Raw genomic sequence first — 16,539 nt, forward strand, 5'->3', positions numbered from 1 at the left:
CCCCGATGACGTAATTCAGTCTAACAGCTGACGTTACGCAACAGCACGCCTGACAGAGGGCTTTTAGTGACCCAGTGTGAAGGGTGGCTTCAGTGATCCCAGACCTGCATGTGTGTACTCACTCTGACTATCAAGTGCCTTTAAAGAGCAGCTCGCAGAAATGGCCGATTGTAACTACGTACATGTATTCAAGTACTGTACATAAATGTAATACTTGAGGTATTTGTACTTTACTTGAGTATTTCAAATAGATTTTATATATAAAACATATGATGAAATGATGCACTGTTACACCCATCAGCATAAATAATTATATTAAAACCAGCCCCACCACAACCATTGTGTATTTTTCTGCTTGCTGTGCATTGACATTAAGTACATTTCACTAATAATACTCACGTATGTTTAAGTAATATTTTCAGTACAGGACTTTTACTCCTAACTGAGTATTTTTACATTGTGGTGGTGTTACTTTTACTTAATCTTCCTCCACTACAGCGCCTCAACCTCAAACACAAAGCAGGTGTTTCTATTTGCAGTACCGGGAAATTAGATGTTGGGGAAACACTTGCACAGCAGAAAGAGCTGAAACATTCACTAAAAGTAACATGAAAGTTTTTCTCCATGTTGAATAGAAAAGAAAACTCTCCCTGACCTCAATCTCTGAGGATCGTGTGACACACACTGACTGAAAGGGGGCACACGATCCAGTTATGCTCTGGTCTGTACTACATTTATTAGTTTTTCCTTAATGCATTTTAAAACTGTGAAGTCACAATCTGTGGGAAGATCATATCAACACTTTAAAATGAAGAAAATGCAAGTTTTAAGAAGCTATAGTCTGTAAATACTGACAAATATCCTTGAGGTTGAGACCACATTTAGGATCATAGCAGCCTACTGGCAAAGTAAATTTAGTTTGTGACGCTGAAAATGTTTCGACTGCACTTGTCTGACTTGTTACTCATGTGACCTCAAGGAGGCCCAGCATATCTGCAGCCTCTCAGGCAGACAGTGTGTAAATGGCTGTGATCCCTGTTGCTTCTGATTTCACTAATCCCTGTTAAAGTTGTAATGGGTCGGCTGTGGAGAGGCCCTCTGAACGGAGGATTAACTGTGTGCTACCTGCTGAGAGGGGCTTTTGGGGATGGAGCAGTCAAAACAGTGTTAAAACGGATTTCCCTGGGTCGGGGGTTACGTCCAAGACTTTCTGAATCACTGAGAGGAAGATTAGACTGTGTCCAGCTGAGTAAATCATGTAATCTGATAGTGCTGCTAAAACGAGACTACGTCTTCCATTCAAGCTCAGTCTGGGTTAAGTGTCCAAGGCACAGTGATTGTGTCTACATACTAACTTGCCAAGCAGTGTGCTCTTTAAGTTAACATGACAACCATAATCTTAGTATGTAATATAAAAGCTTCAGACATTCACTTTGTCTGCAGTTGATGCATCTTTTTTTCTGGAATTTTATTAAAAATTATTAAACTAAACGGTCGAGCAAATGTAATTGAAATTCTGCACTGAATACAATGAGCTACACATTCATTTGTACCGTCACTGACACATTAATGATTGCAGCTCCTCGGTTGTTATATGATTTGGTTTGAGGGCTTTTCACGATCCAAAAAAACCTGAAGAGAAACATCTCCAGTGACAGAATTAAACTTCTGTTGAACTTTGAGAGCAGCATAATAGTTCACAGCTGGACTGATATTTTAAACCCAAATATAACTTATTCTTATAGATTCCAATTATGTGGTCACATTTTCAATAAGAGTAATTACAGCTGCAGTGACTGAACACTGGTGGAGGATGTGATGTTAAAAGCCTGGAGCTTTTAACACAGAACTTTGCTGTACAATCATTAGTCTGTAACCTGGGTTACAGAACATTTTTCACGTCATTGCTAATAAGAATTTCAGACCACGTATGTCAGACAGCTTCTTAATTGAAACACTTGTCTTTTTTTTCTTTTTTTTCAATCCTGAAATGCAGAGATAAGGCTCCCAGGGGGCAGCAGCTCTTTAACTGGTCAATGAAAATGGCTGAAAACTGATTAAAGCTGCCAGACGGGCCCTGCGAACTCAAAGCAAGGACGCAGTTCATAATACAAAGTGACAGTCTATTGCTGGGATGTCAATGTTAGGAGTCCAAATAGTTTAAATGGACACTTCAGATGTCAAATGCAGAAAACAGCTTAATGTGGAGACTTGTTGGTACCAAGAGGACAAAGATTACAATTGGATATTTTGGAGAGGCTGAAAAAAACCTCACGCTGATTAAAGAGGCCCAAGAAGTACACTGTGTCCTGTCCTGTGCAGGCCACAACTGGCTACAACCATGTGCTTCTTTTCAGCTGGTAAGATCAAATGTCAGGAGGAATTCAGCTTTATGATGCTGCTTAAAATACACATCAACACCAGTCTAAAACCCAACTATGAGCCTGTCTATTTAGTCCTGTCTTTTTGCTTCTTTGCTGCCATAAACCGTCAGAATATGAAGTTATCTTTTTACACACTTTACGCTAATAGAGATCGAGAGCTCACTCAACCATGATAGTAAATAACTGGAACAGGTGTGTCACACTAGTGAATGGTCAAACAGTTCAAGGTTAAAGTTCTCAGTCACACCAGTTGGAGTCAGATGAGGCTTGGCAGGAGATAAAAGTATATTTAGAAGGTTAGAATAATCCACCTCGCCACAGGTAATCCTTGTTGTTTCTTTACAGGACAGTCCTGCAAAATATTCTGCTGAAATATCAGCATGTGTAAAAAGAGTCTAGTAAAACTCCTGACTTCCTGCGTATCGTTTTTCTGCAAGCATGTCTTGACTGGAATATTGTCAGAAGGTCAAGTTTCTCAGCTGATTTTGGCCTCTGCCCAAATACAACCTGCAGCTCTAAGCTTACACTTCACACAAGGAGGCGGCCAAAAGGTTTCCTGAAGCAACACGACAGAAGACATGCGCTGCCAGGACACTCACTCTGTCCTGTAATCATACCCTTCATGCACGGTATTACATTTCAAAACCAGGCAGGAGATTCACTCAGTAGGTTGTCTTTATTTCTCTTTTTTTTCTGCAAAGGTTCCTGTGTTCAGGGAATGACATTCTGGTGAGGGGCAAAACAAAAGAAAAAAAAAGCATGGGCCAAGAGAGGAGTGCATAACAGATTCCCCCGGTACAACTAGTAGAAAATACTAGTTGGTCCCTATAAATATATATAGCGCTGCATTTAAGTCCTTCCAAATGTACAAGATATGTTACAGTTAAACTTCACAACATGAACGGTGGACATACAAAAACAACTTAGATTACTTTCTTAAGCTCATCGTATAAGACCAGCACAAAGGCGCCACCCATGCCTCTGAGCACATTAGACCAGGCTCCCTTGAAGAAAGCCTTGGTGCCCTCGTCACGTGCGATCTTCCTCCAGCAGTCAATGGTGCCAGTGTACATGATATCGGCTGAGGGGAGGGGGACAGAATTACAAAGATGTCATACCTTTATTCTAGTGACACAGTTGCAAAAATTAAAGTTATATGTTGCATTTTTACCTCCTTTACGTCCAGACTGCATCATCATACGACGACGGACGGTGTCGAAGGGATAGGACACAAGACCAGCGACCGCAGTGACAGACTGAGCAATCATCCAGCTGACGATAATGTGTGTGTTCTTGGGGTCTGGAAGCATGCCTGTAAGGGAAGAGTCAATGAAGAAGATCAGCTAAAGTCACAAAGGCAACAACGATCACTGAGAAGAGAAGCCAAGGTTTGCAAGGCTGGACCACAAGAACTCACCCTTGGCTGTGTCGTAGACGCCAAAGTAAGCAGCTCTGTAGATGATAATGCCTTGTACTGACACACTGAAGCCCTGGTACAGACCCTTGAGGCCATCAGACTTGAAGATCTTCACCAAGCAGTCACCCAGGCCTTTGAACTCACGCTCGTGTCCGCCTTTGCCGACGTCAGCAGCCAGACGTGTTCTGGCAAAGTCGAGGGGGTAGACAAAACAGAGGGAGGTGGCTCCGGCGGCGCCACCGGACGCCAGGTTACCTGCGAAGTATCTCCAGAACTGCGCACGCTTGTCCACGCCGTCGAGGAAAATCTTCTTGTACTTGTCCTTGAAAGCAAAGTTGAGGGCCTGAGTGGGGAAGTATCGGATGACGTTGGCCAGATTCCCTCTCCAAAACGAGAGGAAGCCCTGCTCTTTGGGGATACGGACGACGCAGTCGATGATGCCCTTGTACTGCTTGTCGGCTGCAATCTGTTTGCTGGCATGTTGTACCTGTAATCAAACCGGAGATACTGCAGTGCATTAGAGGCAATAAAATGAAGGATGAAGGCAGGAGAAGCAGATTGAGCCTGACACGTCCTGTTTCAAACATCAACGTGGATGAGTATCTGACTTGTATAAATGGTGAGAACACAAACTCCCATGAACCTCCTGTGTCTGTCTCAGAGACACATTTGCATCCATGTGCCAGAGTACAACTCTTGTAGGCATCCATTCAATAATTCACAGCCCCGCCCCCCTCACCCCTCCCCTCCCACCATCCTGCTGCTGCTGCTGCTGCTGAGCCCAGGCCCAATGCAGCAGTGGTCAGAGCAATGGCGCAACCCTTGCTGTGACCTTGGCTGTTTGTTGTCAAGTCAAACTCAATACCTGACATGGAAGATGAGCACATCTGAACACCACAGACTCAGTAGATGCCACTCATTACACATTGTATGTGTGTTTGGGAGCACTGCAGCCTGCTGGCCGGCGTATTACGTAACATGTCTGATACGCCTCGATTATGCTCATTCCTCATCTGTGCCTGCACCAATCTCTAACAGAGCTGCTCTGATCGACTATTTTTAGACGCCTGCTTCTGCTCTTAACAGTGCAGCATCTTTACATGAGTTCCTTTGCCACAGCATCTAGTTTCATCTTGTTAAATTCACCCAGCATGCATTAGAAATGACTCTGCAAGAAAATGATGCACATTATCACTAGTTTTGTGTTGCAGATACAAGCAGGCAGCATCTATTTAACGGCTATTAATAATTTAACTGTCATTAGATGATAGGAGCATGCAAAGGAAGAAATTAAATTAAATGCTAGAGACTTACCTGGAGGAGAAGCTTGACTCTCTCGATGGGGGCTACAGCTGTTTTGGAGATGGCAGCGGCAATACCACCAGCCAAGAAGTCCTTGGCGAAGGAAATAGCTTGGTCAGTCATCTTTCAGATGTTATCAGCCTCCGTCCCGTCACTTGGTCGGTGGGGTTTGCCGGTGAAGTTGAAATGGCCGAATCCAATCTAGAAGTGAGGGGATTTAAGAAGACTGAACGCGAGAAAAAACGCGAACTTCGGCTTTAGTTTCTCATTGGTCAGCAGCGGGGGCGGTGGGCGGAGTCAAACGGGTGTCCTTCACTTCAGATTTGGTGCTCTCCCTCATCACTCAAGCAAAACCAGAGCAGGACCGACCCTTATCTGTCCAGCAAGGAGGAAAAGTTGAACTATCTCACTCAAAGTTGTTGAGATATTCTGATTAAATCACACACTCAGCAGGACTCAGGGAGGATGGTGTTAAATATTGTTAAATTGAGTTTTGGGTCGGATTTATTGGCTCGTGGTCGTGTCAGATGTCAGTTTGAAGCAGCTGAGGCCTAAAAGGCTATGGTGGGTAAAGGTCATCCCATCTGTTAATGTCCTTTGGCTGTCAATCAGGTTCCCACAGTATGGAGCAGGAGGAAGACATGATTCAATCAGATGACTGATTCCACACAAAAACTGTGTCAGCAGACTGATCCAGCCTTTGAAACTTTGAGATGATCTCTAATTATCTGCACTCCTCATGCTCTTTTAGCCTTAGAGACATTTGATGCACAGACAGCATCGAACACTACCCTGCATTTATGTAGTTAATTTCTTTGTTTTAATGACTTTCTACATAGATGAACAGGTGTCCCAAAGGTGTCCCAAATATTCCTAATTTCTTTACTCAGATAGACGCCTTTAAACTATTAATATTAAACTGCTCAAAAAGTTTTTAAAAAGTTTTATCTGCCTGGAGGTCAGGTATAACTTCAACTGAGATTATTCACATGTCAAGTATACAATGAAGCTTTTCATAAATATACAAAAGGACACCTTATTGAAAAATGAATCTGTGAAAAGGAAAATAATTTTAATGGTCTAAGCACATTTCTTCCAACACAATCCATGTTAGCACTTGTACATGATTGTCCATTACCTACTCACACTTATAAAAAATTTACATTCATTATACATTAAAAATATAATTATCACTCAAACAGCCCGTTAAACAACAAGAGCATCCTGTCATAGTGCTCAGATTTTGATTTTAATTTACAGCTTAAAAGAGCGTTTGTAACCTATGCAAATAAACTATGGCACAACAGGATGCAAATGGGACAATAACTGAATTAAGCCCCAAAATAAATAATTAATACTCACAAGGCACATAATATTTGGTTAAAACTATTCATGGAAATACATAATGGATGAGTGAACAATTCATAGACGAGCAATACTGTCAGATAAAATACCAGTGTTTTGAAAGAGGTAGACCGTTTCTGAAAGGACAATAATGTAACTGTATGTTATTTACCTTTAATGAAGATATGAAACCTGAAAATAAATGTTATGTATTTATTACAGACACGAGCCTCTGAAGTATCACAGATAACTAATTTTGATCAAGTGTGGTCAGAAGTCAATATTTTTCACGAGACATCTTGGCATGTGAAGTTTCACCAACGGTTCCCAAAAGACGACTCCCCTGAGCCAAAGTTCCTGTTTTTCAAGTAGCGCTTCACCTCCTCCAGCTCGTACGGCCCGAGGCTCTGGTCGACCCCCGGTGCGAGCTTGTAGCTCAGAGGTGAGACAATGTACCCGTTGCGGTAAAGGCAAACCTGCTTACACATCTCGAAGCAGGTATAGAGAAGGCCGAAGCAGGGGACAATCTGTGAAGGAGTGACAAGGAGATGTGAGATAAAGATCAGTGAACTCAGTGGTGTGATGAAAGGCCACAGAGAAGGCTGCGATCTGGTTTGAGCAAAGATAAAAGCTGTGCTTTACTGTTCATATGAGCTTTGATTTTATTCAGACTGACATTTTGAGACTGCTCCTGACAAGGCCTTACATTTGTAACACAACGTACAGCGATTGTGACATTGCAGCTGAAATAGGAGAGTGGAGCATGCCATTCGAGAGACGGACCTTGCTCACCTTGCTCGTGATATTTCTGCTGTGACTTACACACTGAACATTGCTTTCCATGTCCAGCCCCCCGCCCCCACTCCGTCATAATGACACTCATGTTCCCGAGCACGTGCAGTTATTTCAGTTCCTACTAGCTGCATGTACTACAAGATAAAGCAGACCAGTACTCTGGCCATATGAATGACAGAGGGTCAGAGATAATTTAAAATGATCGCAGATATATAAGTGAAACTGTACCTTTAATGTGTTGGCGGTGAGGCCGTTCCACAATGAGAGGACGCCTTTATTCCTAACAACCTGTATGAAACAGTCAATCATCCCATTGAAATGGACGTCAACTCCTCCGAAATGGGGAAGACGTGCACTCTGCGCCTGAGAGAAAGAATGAAAGTGAAAATGAAAAGCAATAAATCAGCAAAGTGTCACGATGTGTCCATAAAGTAATAACCAGAAAGGTCAAGCAGAGCACGACTTTAAAGTAGCGCAGTAAATGAAAAGTGACCCTCCTGTCTCTGTTTACTGTAGGATCAGTGATGAGATACCTGTCACTGTGTGTGCCTGGGTTTTCTGTCGGGATTTAATCAACTTCTCATTTCAACTTAGTAGCAACTGACCAGAATCAATTTTCTAAATATGAAATATCTTATATATTATATAATATTAGATACCCCAACACAGTAATACACCAAATAATGTGCAAGGACAAGAAAAGGCTAAAATTAAAAAATTATGACTGATAAATACTGTTAAAAGGTCAGTGAAAAGCTGACATAAGATACATAAAGAAGTTGGAAGAGACATATAATCATGTTAATGTTAGTGTATAGTGTATATGTTAGTGTGTAAAAGTTCACAAGACTCTTCCTGTGTGCAGCAGTCACACGGTGCCCTGTGCTCTTTTGTTGACCACAGTGACAGCTCTACAGGCTGACTGTCATGTGACTGGGGAATGCATCTTTAGAAGTGTCAAGGTTCCCAAAGGGAACATGCAGCCATGAAGGTATTAGACTGTTCAAACAGCTTCATTTGTAGAGGAAACATCAAGCTGGCCGCTCAGTTAAACAATACTTTGCTTAAATCATTACCCTAAGCTTCTCCAAACATCTTCAGCTGTTTTCTTATCATCCATCCTCTGACTGACTTTTAATGTTTAACTTTGGGTTTTTAAAGACACAGACAAGAACTGAATCCCTAAATTAAATAATTATGTAACACTATTCTTTATTGTAATGTGACGTGCTTGTGATGGCTTGATGAACTGGTTGCACACACAGCTCACAGCTTGCCCCCTGTCTGATAGTTACTGTCTATCTTTGGAGAACTTATCTATAGCTTCTGCAGACCCAGGACACATTCACATTCCCAGCTGCTGTTGAACCTTGTAGTCGCTAATAATAGGCTGATAAAACCGGATGTAGTATTCTGTCCTTTGCAGCGCCATTGTTGTTCCCCGTGTGTCCTTTCTAACATGCAGGAGGCATCTCAGACTTGATTTAAAGGGAACATGGAGCAGATAACACATTCAGGAAATGTCCTGGTGTTAAATTTCAATAAACTGACATATTTTGAAGGGAAAGTTTAAAAACACACAAGTACTATTAGTACTATTTCAATTAAAGAAATGCAACTCTCCATGTTTAAAAATGCAGGGTGTGTGACCATCCTGCATTTAGGGAAATCCACACTGCCCCCTTGTGGTCTAAAGGTGGTAATACAACAAATATACTGGGCTGGACTTGCTACACTAAAAATTTGTTTAGTTTTTTTTATTTTAAATTACTGTAGAAAATTAGTTAATTTAATTGAAATATCTATCAAATTATTTCGATTATACCTCTATACAGTTGACTACTGTCAAATAGAAATCTCCAGGAATCTTACCAATGAATATTTTCCTTTAAAATACCATAAAAAAACAACCAATTGCTGAACAGTACATGAACCAAGAGTTGAATGACTATCATTTGACTGACTGATTAAGACCATGCAACAAATTCTGATGTCATCTGTATTCATTAATTTCTGTGTTTACTTATTTTCCTATTTTAATCACTGACATTCTTGTATTTATTTGTTTCTGCCTTTGTTTCAGTTCTCAGAAAACACACAGAAAAATGTGATTCGGTAACTTACCTGCATCTTCCTTTTTACAGTTTCAAAAGGGTATGAGAGGGCTTGAGACACTCCTGCTGCAAGACAGCCACTGATGAAGTTCTGGAGGGGAGTGAAGCGAAAAGGAGGCTCCTGCCAGAGCTTGTCTAAGTTCATGTAGACTGCACAGCAGCCGATAGAAAAGGGAAATGCACCTGTAGACAAATGAAATGTAGGTCAGTGTAATGTGTACAGCAAATGAGGGGAAGACTAAGGTTGACAAGGGGTGGATATACACCACTAGAACTGCATGACTATTTTAACAGCATCCAGTCTACTACCCATAGAAAATAAATTAATCTATATGAATACACACCCAGAACAGTGAGGGAAAAGCCCCTGTAGAGAGCGAGAAGCCCTTCACTCCTGTAGATCTTTGATAGAGTGTGAACGACACCGATGTACATGGGCTGTCTGCAGTTCTGAGCGATGAGTCTGGTCTCCACCACCTCCAGTGGGTACGTGACCAGGGCAGCAGCAACACCAGCCAGTCCACCAGCAAATATGGCTCTCCACTGAGGGATGAAGCCCACTTGATCCATGTGAAGGTGGACTATCCTGCACACAGACGAGGACAATATTAATAAACACTTAAAAGGAGGGAATGCATTGATCATTGATTTGACAGATGCCAGATTTAATTGTAAACATTCATTTTATGTTCTATCTGTCAGTGTGTATTCTTCTCTGGTCTGTAACCCTACTATGTACCTGAATGTCTTCAAATAAGAACCCCTCTCTGCATATTATCTTTTGGTTTAATATCAAAATCAATTAAATCAATTATATCAACAGCAAATTTTATGATTTAATTGAGAAAAATTATTAAAATATTAATGTATAAAAGAAAATTTTAAAAAGTTAGCTGCAGCACGTGTTCAGTGCATTAATAATAATATTGTTTACTAGTGTTACTTGAATCATGTCCATGTTTTCTTTTGAGTTTTGTTGCCTTATATGTACAAATGCATAAACAATAATTATATTAGGAGACTGGAAACGGGTCCCTTTGTTTCACCCTCACCATGATATATTTTGAAGGTCATGTAACAGTACACTCTTCTTAAACAGCGAATGATTAACTGGTCATGTGTGCGACAAAGGCATAAAGAGGAAAGGGCTTTTATTCCTGGAACACGGTGTACAAAGCAGGACAGTGGTTTGCTCAGTCAGGGTGGAGCAGTGTTTACATGCACACGTGTCCTGAAGCGTGAGAGGACATCTACTGACTGAGGCAGCTTCACTACAGTCTGCACACAGTAGTTAATGTATTTATGACTCTACACTGGATTACTATTGCCCTGCATGTTTATCTATCAGCCATGCTGTCGGCATTGCGGTTTGTTTTGTCCTGCAGTAACCTGACAGGAGAAAGCAGAAGCTCTGTGCCCTGAGTTCAACCTCGCAGGCAGCACTTCCTCTCATGAGGAGTGTTAAACCCTGTAATCAACCATAAGTAATCTAGATATGAATATATATAGATTATACACTCTGATGACTTGCTGCTTTTCTTTGGCTTAAATATACAGAAAACTGAATATCTTCAGATTTTGGGGCTGTTGTTTGGGCCATTTGGGGCTTCAGGAATTAATTGATTTTTAGCTAAAACCATCAAATTATTTGGCAGTCTTGGTTAAACATGGACATAGACAATTATCAAACCAGTTGCAGATTGAATATCTAATAATTTCAATATTAATCGATTCATCGCCTAATTGTTCCAGCTCCGGTTAGCTGCAGCCCTAATAACAGTTACCAAACACTGACTGACTGTTTCAGCTGTAGTACATGTTATGCTGAACTTGGTGGTGGTCAACTGGAAACCATGGACTGTATGTAAACGCAGGCTACCTGCGAGACAAAACTCTGGGCAAGGTTTAAACCCTATCACTTTAAAAATCGACTGAGCGAATCCAGCCCTCTGATTGGCTGAAAACATGAGGTGCGTCTCGTACGGTAAAACGGGAAGTATATGTTTAGCTGTATGGATGAAAATAAACAGACTATTTAAACGAACCTTATTTATTATTATTTAATCGTGTCAAGAAATAAACGACAACCGTGAAGATGTTTCTTTTACTTCTATTAAATCTAATATGTGTTATCAACTGTTTCACTCCACACAAACTATGTCAACGTCAGCTGATCAGGCTGGCTAACAAGCTAATTTAACATAAATACGAGTCACATGAGATGTTATAAGATACAAGAAGAGAAAAAACAGTGTGTACCATATTTAGGTTAAGCTTGACTCACTTTTTGTACGCTGAAAGATGGACTGCGGTGTAGGGGAATAACCGGAGACAAGAGGCGAGGTTTCCTTTCCAAAACCCCCGAAGTCCTTCATGCTGGTAGATGAGGAGAAAACTTTGACAGAAACCCCTCTTACAGTGAAAAGTGCCCACCTGACTTTTAATCTTTACCACCTCCAGAGGCGACGTGACGGTTTTACTGAAAAACCCAGCGAAACCGACGCACATGAAGCTTTGAGAGCTGGTCAGTCTGTTGTCCTTTTTAACTGAGGCCATCACTGTTTGGCCTGAACTCTGAGCTGTTCGGTTCCTGCGATTATTCCCGTTTTCACCGAGGGACAGGAAACGCTTTGTTTGTTTGTTTGTACAGGTTAGACATCTAAATATAGAGAGCGAGGAGGTATCCGTCTCCTGTCCTGACCAGCCGGGGTAACGTGACACTGACTGCCGGAGGTGAAGGGACGTCCCAGTGACACTAGAGGGCGCTCTTTGGGAAAGTCAGCTTTCAAATCCACCCCTACACACACTTCAGTGCATAGTTTGGCCCAGATGTGTCTTCACATTTATAAACAGTAGTGGAAGAAATATTCACACCTTTTAAGTCAGTAAAAGTAGCAATACTACAATATAAAATAATGGTGTACAAAGGTGCAAAGGTCAGTGGTAAACTGCCCCAGGTATAGAAAAAAAAGGTTTAGGTCACCTAAACTGAAAAATCCAGTAAATCTCATAGAAAACAGGTCAACAAAATGGTTAACTTACAGCTCTCCTGCAGCAATGGAAGTAAATTAATCACAAAAAGTTAATGCAAACAAAAATAATGACCCAAAACGTTAATAGTAAGTAACTGTGGCATGTGCAAAGGGAATTCAGCGTGGTCACTTCTACCCCCATGTTTGCCAAATAACTGGAATTCTTTGAGTTTGTGTAGCAGGGAACACTGCACATATAGAGGGAAGGATGGAGTCCACTAAATATCAAATTGTGGATGCAAATGCCCACAGTCGGTCAGTAAAACAAAGAAGGAAACAAAGACCAAAAGCCTCAAAATCCTCATGTGGAGTACTCAGACCATCAACATCATAAAAATACATTTTGAAGGTCACAGCTGGAGGAAGTGGTCAGTGCAGTCAGTCGTATGTGTTTTTTCAGTAAATAATAAACAGTAAACTGGTAGAAGTAGCTGAATTAAACCATTCCTTACAATCAGCTGACCCTTTGACCTAAGGTCCCACTTGGAAACTGCAAGTAATTCAGGGATGAGTGGGGTTTCATTGTCTCCATAGGTGGCGCCATAGTCCAACTTTTTGGCTTGATTTGGTGGAAACCAGGGTGAAATAAATGGTAATAAGTACTGGAATATCCCACTCATGTAAGAGTGCTTGTGTTTAAACAGAAACTATATTAGTGGATAGTCTGGAGGTTACATTGACTTAGTTCTTGATTTCATGGACAAAGAAAGGTCCAGTGTTTTTTCTGTTAAATTATTTCAAATCTGACCTTTATTTAATTTTTTATTTTATTTTTCTCTTAAAAGTGAAATCTGTCTCCATGAGACTCATGGGTAAAATGACAATATAAATATAGCACACAACAGCGTCATGCATTTTATAATTGCTTCATTATGGTATGTACTGCCAGTCTAGTGTAGTCATTCAAGGCTGACTGACAGTTATTTTAGTTATTTTTATTTCTTTTTCTATGCAGATCACTTGTGTCATTATGTGCAGACAAAGTGTGAAATCATCCACACCAATCCTGCAGCTAATTTAATTTTTCATTCATCCAACCAAAAGGATAAATCAGGTCTGATTTACTGTGTATCTGTGTTTATCAGCAGGGATCTGTTGTTGCTGTCTTGTTTCAGCACCATGTTTGTTTTCCCCTTGTCTCAGCCCTGCCAGGAGCGCCTCCCTCCCCTGCCGGGCTGACAACCTCAGATGCATGCGAGGAGCCCACCTTCTGTCTGCGACTGGACCACTTGGCCCCTTCACAAAGGCTTTCTGGAATAACAGAGCCAACCAGAGGAAATGACGGCCTGATCACAAGAAGTTCCCCTCGCTCCCCCTCTAGCTGCCTATTTGGGGGTGGAAAAGGGTGTGTGTGGTGTGTGTGTGTGAATGGATACTGGCTTTCACTTCTGAACTCAGATCTAATTTTGATGCAGTGGGCGTAATTGCAGTGATGGTGAAACAAGTGCAAGTGCTGACTACTGCTCTGTGAGACGTGTAGGCACTGAACTTATATTTCACATTAGCTACTCAGGCAACCAAGCCACTGGTTTAAAGCTAATTAATACAATTTTGGAGCCGGGATGATAAGGCTGGTGAGAGGATCTAGAGTAATTTACTTACAGAGCCGTGTCACAGTAGGAACACATTTTCTCTCCACCTTGAAAATTCTTTGATCTCGGTCATATGTGTGTAGTTTGTAATACATGAGATAATGGGATGGGTTTCTTTAAAGATAAGTGGTGTGACGTGGACTCATGCTGCATCTTATCAATTAATGCTTCAGCAATCAAGCAGGACACCGCCAAGAATCTGTTGCCACTCTGTCTCCTTGTCCCCCCTCACATTGCTGCTATAGAATACAGATAGAGTACTGCCTTCTTCCTGTATGTATACCCCCCCACCCCCACCCCCAACTCTCCCCTCCTGAATGAGCACTTCCTCCATGAGGCAGAGCAGTGCGGGAGCAGCCTGCATGCCTTTGTGTCTCAGGGACTGGCACGTAGCAGTAAGTGTAGGCTGGCTGAGGCATTGTCATTCCCTGGATGTCATGCGCAAGTCAACCCTTGATCTCCCACTTTGAAGTGCATTGCTGCAGGACCCTAAGAGAGCGGTCTGTGTATCTGGTGCGAGCTCACAACGGTCAACAGAGGGCACCCGATACCAGAGAGGCCTGCGCAGAATGGTCTGCCTCACAGGCTGGTGCCAAGCTTACAGACTGCTGCAATAAAATTCTCACCTCATTATCTGAGACAGTCACATCACAGGCTTGTGTTGGCAGGGGAGGGGAAAGGGAAGAAAGGGATGGGGTGGGGGGAGGGGGAGCAGGCCTGGATGGGTGACACCAGAGTCTGTCTGTATGTGAGGGGGTCTTTTTTTTTTTTCCAAGGGTCAGAGGTGTATTCACTGTGGCACCATTTTGACACCTCTACCAACAACGCTCAGGCCAAACTGCCGCACTCTCCCCGGCTCACTTAACAGGAATGGGAGACTTGTTATGCATAAGAGCCTAATTTTGGATTAATGGTTTCTATGATGTGTTAAACTGTGAAAGGTTGTCAGGTTTTGTTAGGAATAGTAAATGCAATTTTGCACCTCATTACTGGGAACAGTCTTTATTACAGACATTCAAAGTACTGTTATCTCAGCCCTGCGGACCAGTAAATGTGCTAACATACAGAGCACAGAGTGTAAAATCAGTAATAAAAGTGTATCCTTAAGGAATTAATTCATGTATGAATTGTAAAAGTACTGATCCATGAATTACTGGGTGAGGTGGGATTAATATAACTCCATTTGCGGTACATTTCCAGTGGAGTCCTGCATCTGTTGTTGCTTTTTAAAAACATCTGTGAGGATTACCAAGAAAAACATAACTTCATTTGGAATTTGAGCAAAAATATCTCAGTGTTGTTTTTTGTGATTTCTTTTTTTCCTTGTTAAACCCCTAACAAGGAATGATGCATTACCTATTTAGTCAGGATGTAGATGACCAGGAGGGCCATTGTCTGTGAGGATGCAGAGGAGAACTTCTGGCAGCTGGTGTCCCCTTATCTTCCCCATGTACGGCCAATAAATCAATATCAAATCTAGGGAACAGGAAGCCAGATGGCCTTCCCACAAACCCACCAGGCCAGGGCGCTCTCAGGGCCCTCCTTGGCTACTGTACTGCCAGTGCATGCAGCAACCCCTTTGAAGACATACACATTCAACAAGCAGCTCAATGAATGACTAAAGGGAACAAATAAGCTGTTACGACTCTGCTCAAATCAGTGTTTGTGTTTCCATCCACATCAAAGGCACCAGTCTGTTTGATATGCAGCCCCCACACCTTGATCCGAGCCATGTACAGGTAGAGGGGAGGAGCAGTCCATTGAGAAGAGAGAGGGTCATGTGGTTGCTTCTCTCAGCCCTGGCTCGAGGGTAGTTGACCCAGACGAAGGGTCTGGTGGTGTCTCTTGTTCCCCAGGGAGCTATTGCTCCTTACACCAATCACTAGTCACATTATTTATTGGTGGGCCTATTGATTACATGCTTTTAGGGAATATTCACAGGGATTCAGAGTAGTAAGGAAAAGACTTCAGAGTAGGACACATATTGGATTTAAAGATTCAAATGAAGAGTATTAACTGAAGTGAAGATAGAGGGAGGACAGTGTTGTGTAGTAACTTATGGCTCGGAGTAAGGTCAGTGAGGTCAGTTACCTAAATACATCCCGCCAGACTCATCCTGATTTCTGTGTAGGTCAGGGGTCAGGTTAAACAGTAGTTTGATTGAATGGCTGTTCACAGGCCAGTGTGAAATGCCGGCTCTATTGCAATGTGGGAGTGGGAAGGAGGGGGTTTCTCTGGCCTTTGTGTGGCCCGCGGTCTTAGAGCACGGACCCATTGTTAGAGGCTGACCAGCCAGCCCCTCAGACTCTCCTTTGCCCTGCTTTGTCTCGAGCAGCGTGACCATTTCCTTCATCCAGGTCAGGGCAGGGTCGTGACTTTGGACACCAGTCCTCCCTGTCTGTCTGTCTGCCTGGCTGCCATACTCATAAAAGTATGTAACACAGAGACAGATGCACTGTTGTCACATGTCAGTGTTAAAGATGCTGCTGCGTTGAAGAACGGTTTAGCCTTTTTTGAATGAGGAGAAATTTGCAACGTGACACCAAAATGATACGTACT

The 16,539-nt window shown here is 42.2% G+C and overlaps 2 protein-coding genes across 2 annotated transcripts; both read right to left on the minus strand.

Annotated features, from left to right (window-relative positions):
- Positions 1-3,041: 3,041 nt before the first annotated feature.
- On the minus strand, positions 3,042-5,311 carry slc25a5 (solute carrier family 25 member 5). Its single transcript, XM_018660370.2, has 4 exons — positions 5,116-5,311; positions 3,802-4,288; positions 3,556-3,696; positions 3,042-3,465 (listed from the first exon to the last, which is right to left on the minus strand). Exons 1-4 carry the CDS (start codon positions 5,224-5,226, stop codon positions 3,308-3,310), a joined length of 897 nt encoding a protein of 298 aa, XP_018515886.1. The 5' UTR covers positions 5,227-5,311; the 3' UTR covers positions 3,042-3,307.
- An 843-nt stretch (positions 5,312-6,154) lies between these two features.
- Positions 6,155-12,102, minus strand: slc25a43 (solute carrier family 25 member 43). Its single transcript, XM_018660369.2, has 5 exons — positions 11,641-12,102; positions 9,701-9,942; positions 9,367-9,539; positions 7,471-7,605; positions 6,155-6,974 (listed from the first exon to the last, which is right to left on the minus strand). The coding sequence occupies exons 1-5, from the start codon at positions 11,910-11,912 to the stop codon at positions 6,762-6,764; spliced, it is 1,035 nt and encodes a 344-aa protein (XP_018515885.1). The 5' UTR covers positions 11,913-12,102; the 3' UTR covers positions 6,155-6,761.
- Positions 12,103-16,539: the final 4,437 nt, after the last annotated feature.

Source organism: Lates calcarifer, linkage group LG8 (genome assembly GCF_001640805.2).
Source record: "Lates calcarifer isolate ASB-BC8 linkage group LG8, TLL_Latcal_v3, whole genome shotgun sequence".
Taxonomy (NCBI): domain Eukaryota; kingdom Metazoa; phylum Chordata; class Actinopteri; family Centropomidae; genus Lates; species Lates calcarifer.

Coding starts and splice junctions, on each gene's coding strand:
- slc25a5 (XM_018660370.2), bottom strand. CDS start 5,226: ATGACTGACCAAGCTATTTCCTTCGCCAAGGACTTCTTGGCTGGTGGT. Junction 3,697..3,801: donor CGTCTACGACACAGCCAAGG/GTGAGTTCTTGT, acceptor CTTCCCTTACAG/GCATGCTTCCAGACCCCAAG. Junction 3,466..3,555: donor GCAGTCTGGACGTAAAGGAG/GTAAAAATGCAA, acceptor CCCTCCCCTCAG/CCGATATCATGTACACTGGC.
- slc25a43 (XM_018660369.2), bottom strand. CDS start 11,912: ATGGCCTCAGTTAAAAAGGACAACAGACTGACCAGCTCTCAAAGCTTC. Junction 9,540..9,700: donor CTTTTCCCTCACTGTTCTGG/GTGTGTATTCAT, acceptor ATTTGTCTACAG/GTGCATTTCCCTTTTCTATC. Junction 7,606..9,366: donor CTGTAAAAAGGAAGATGCAG/GTAAGTTACCGA, acceptor TCTTTCTCTCAG/GCGCAGAGTGCACGTCTTCC.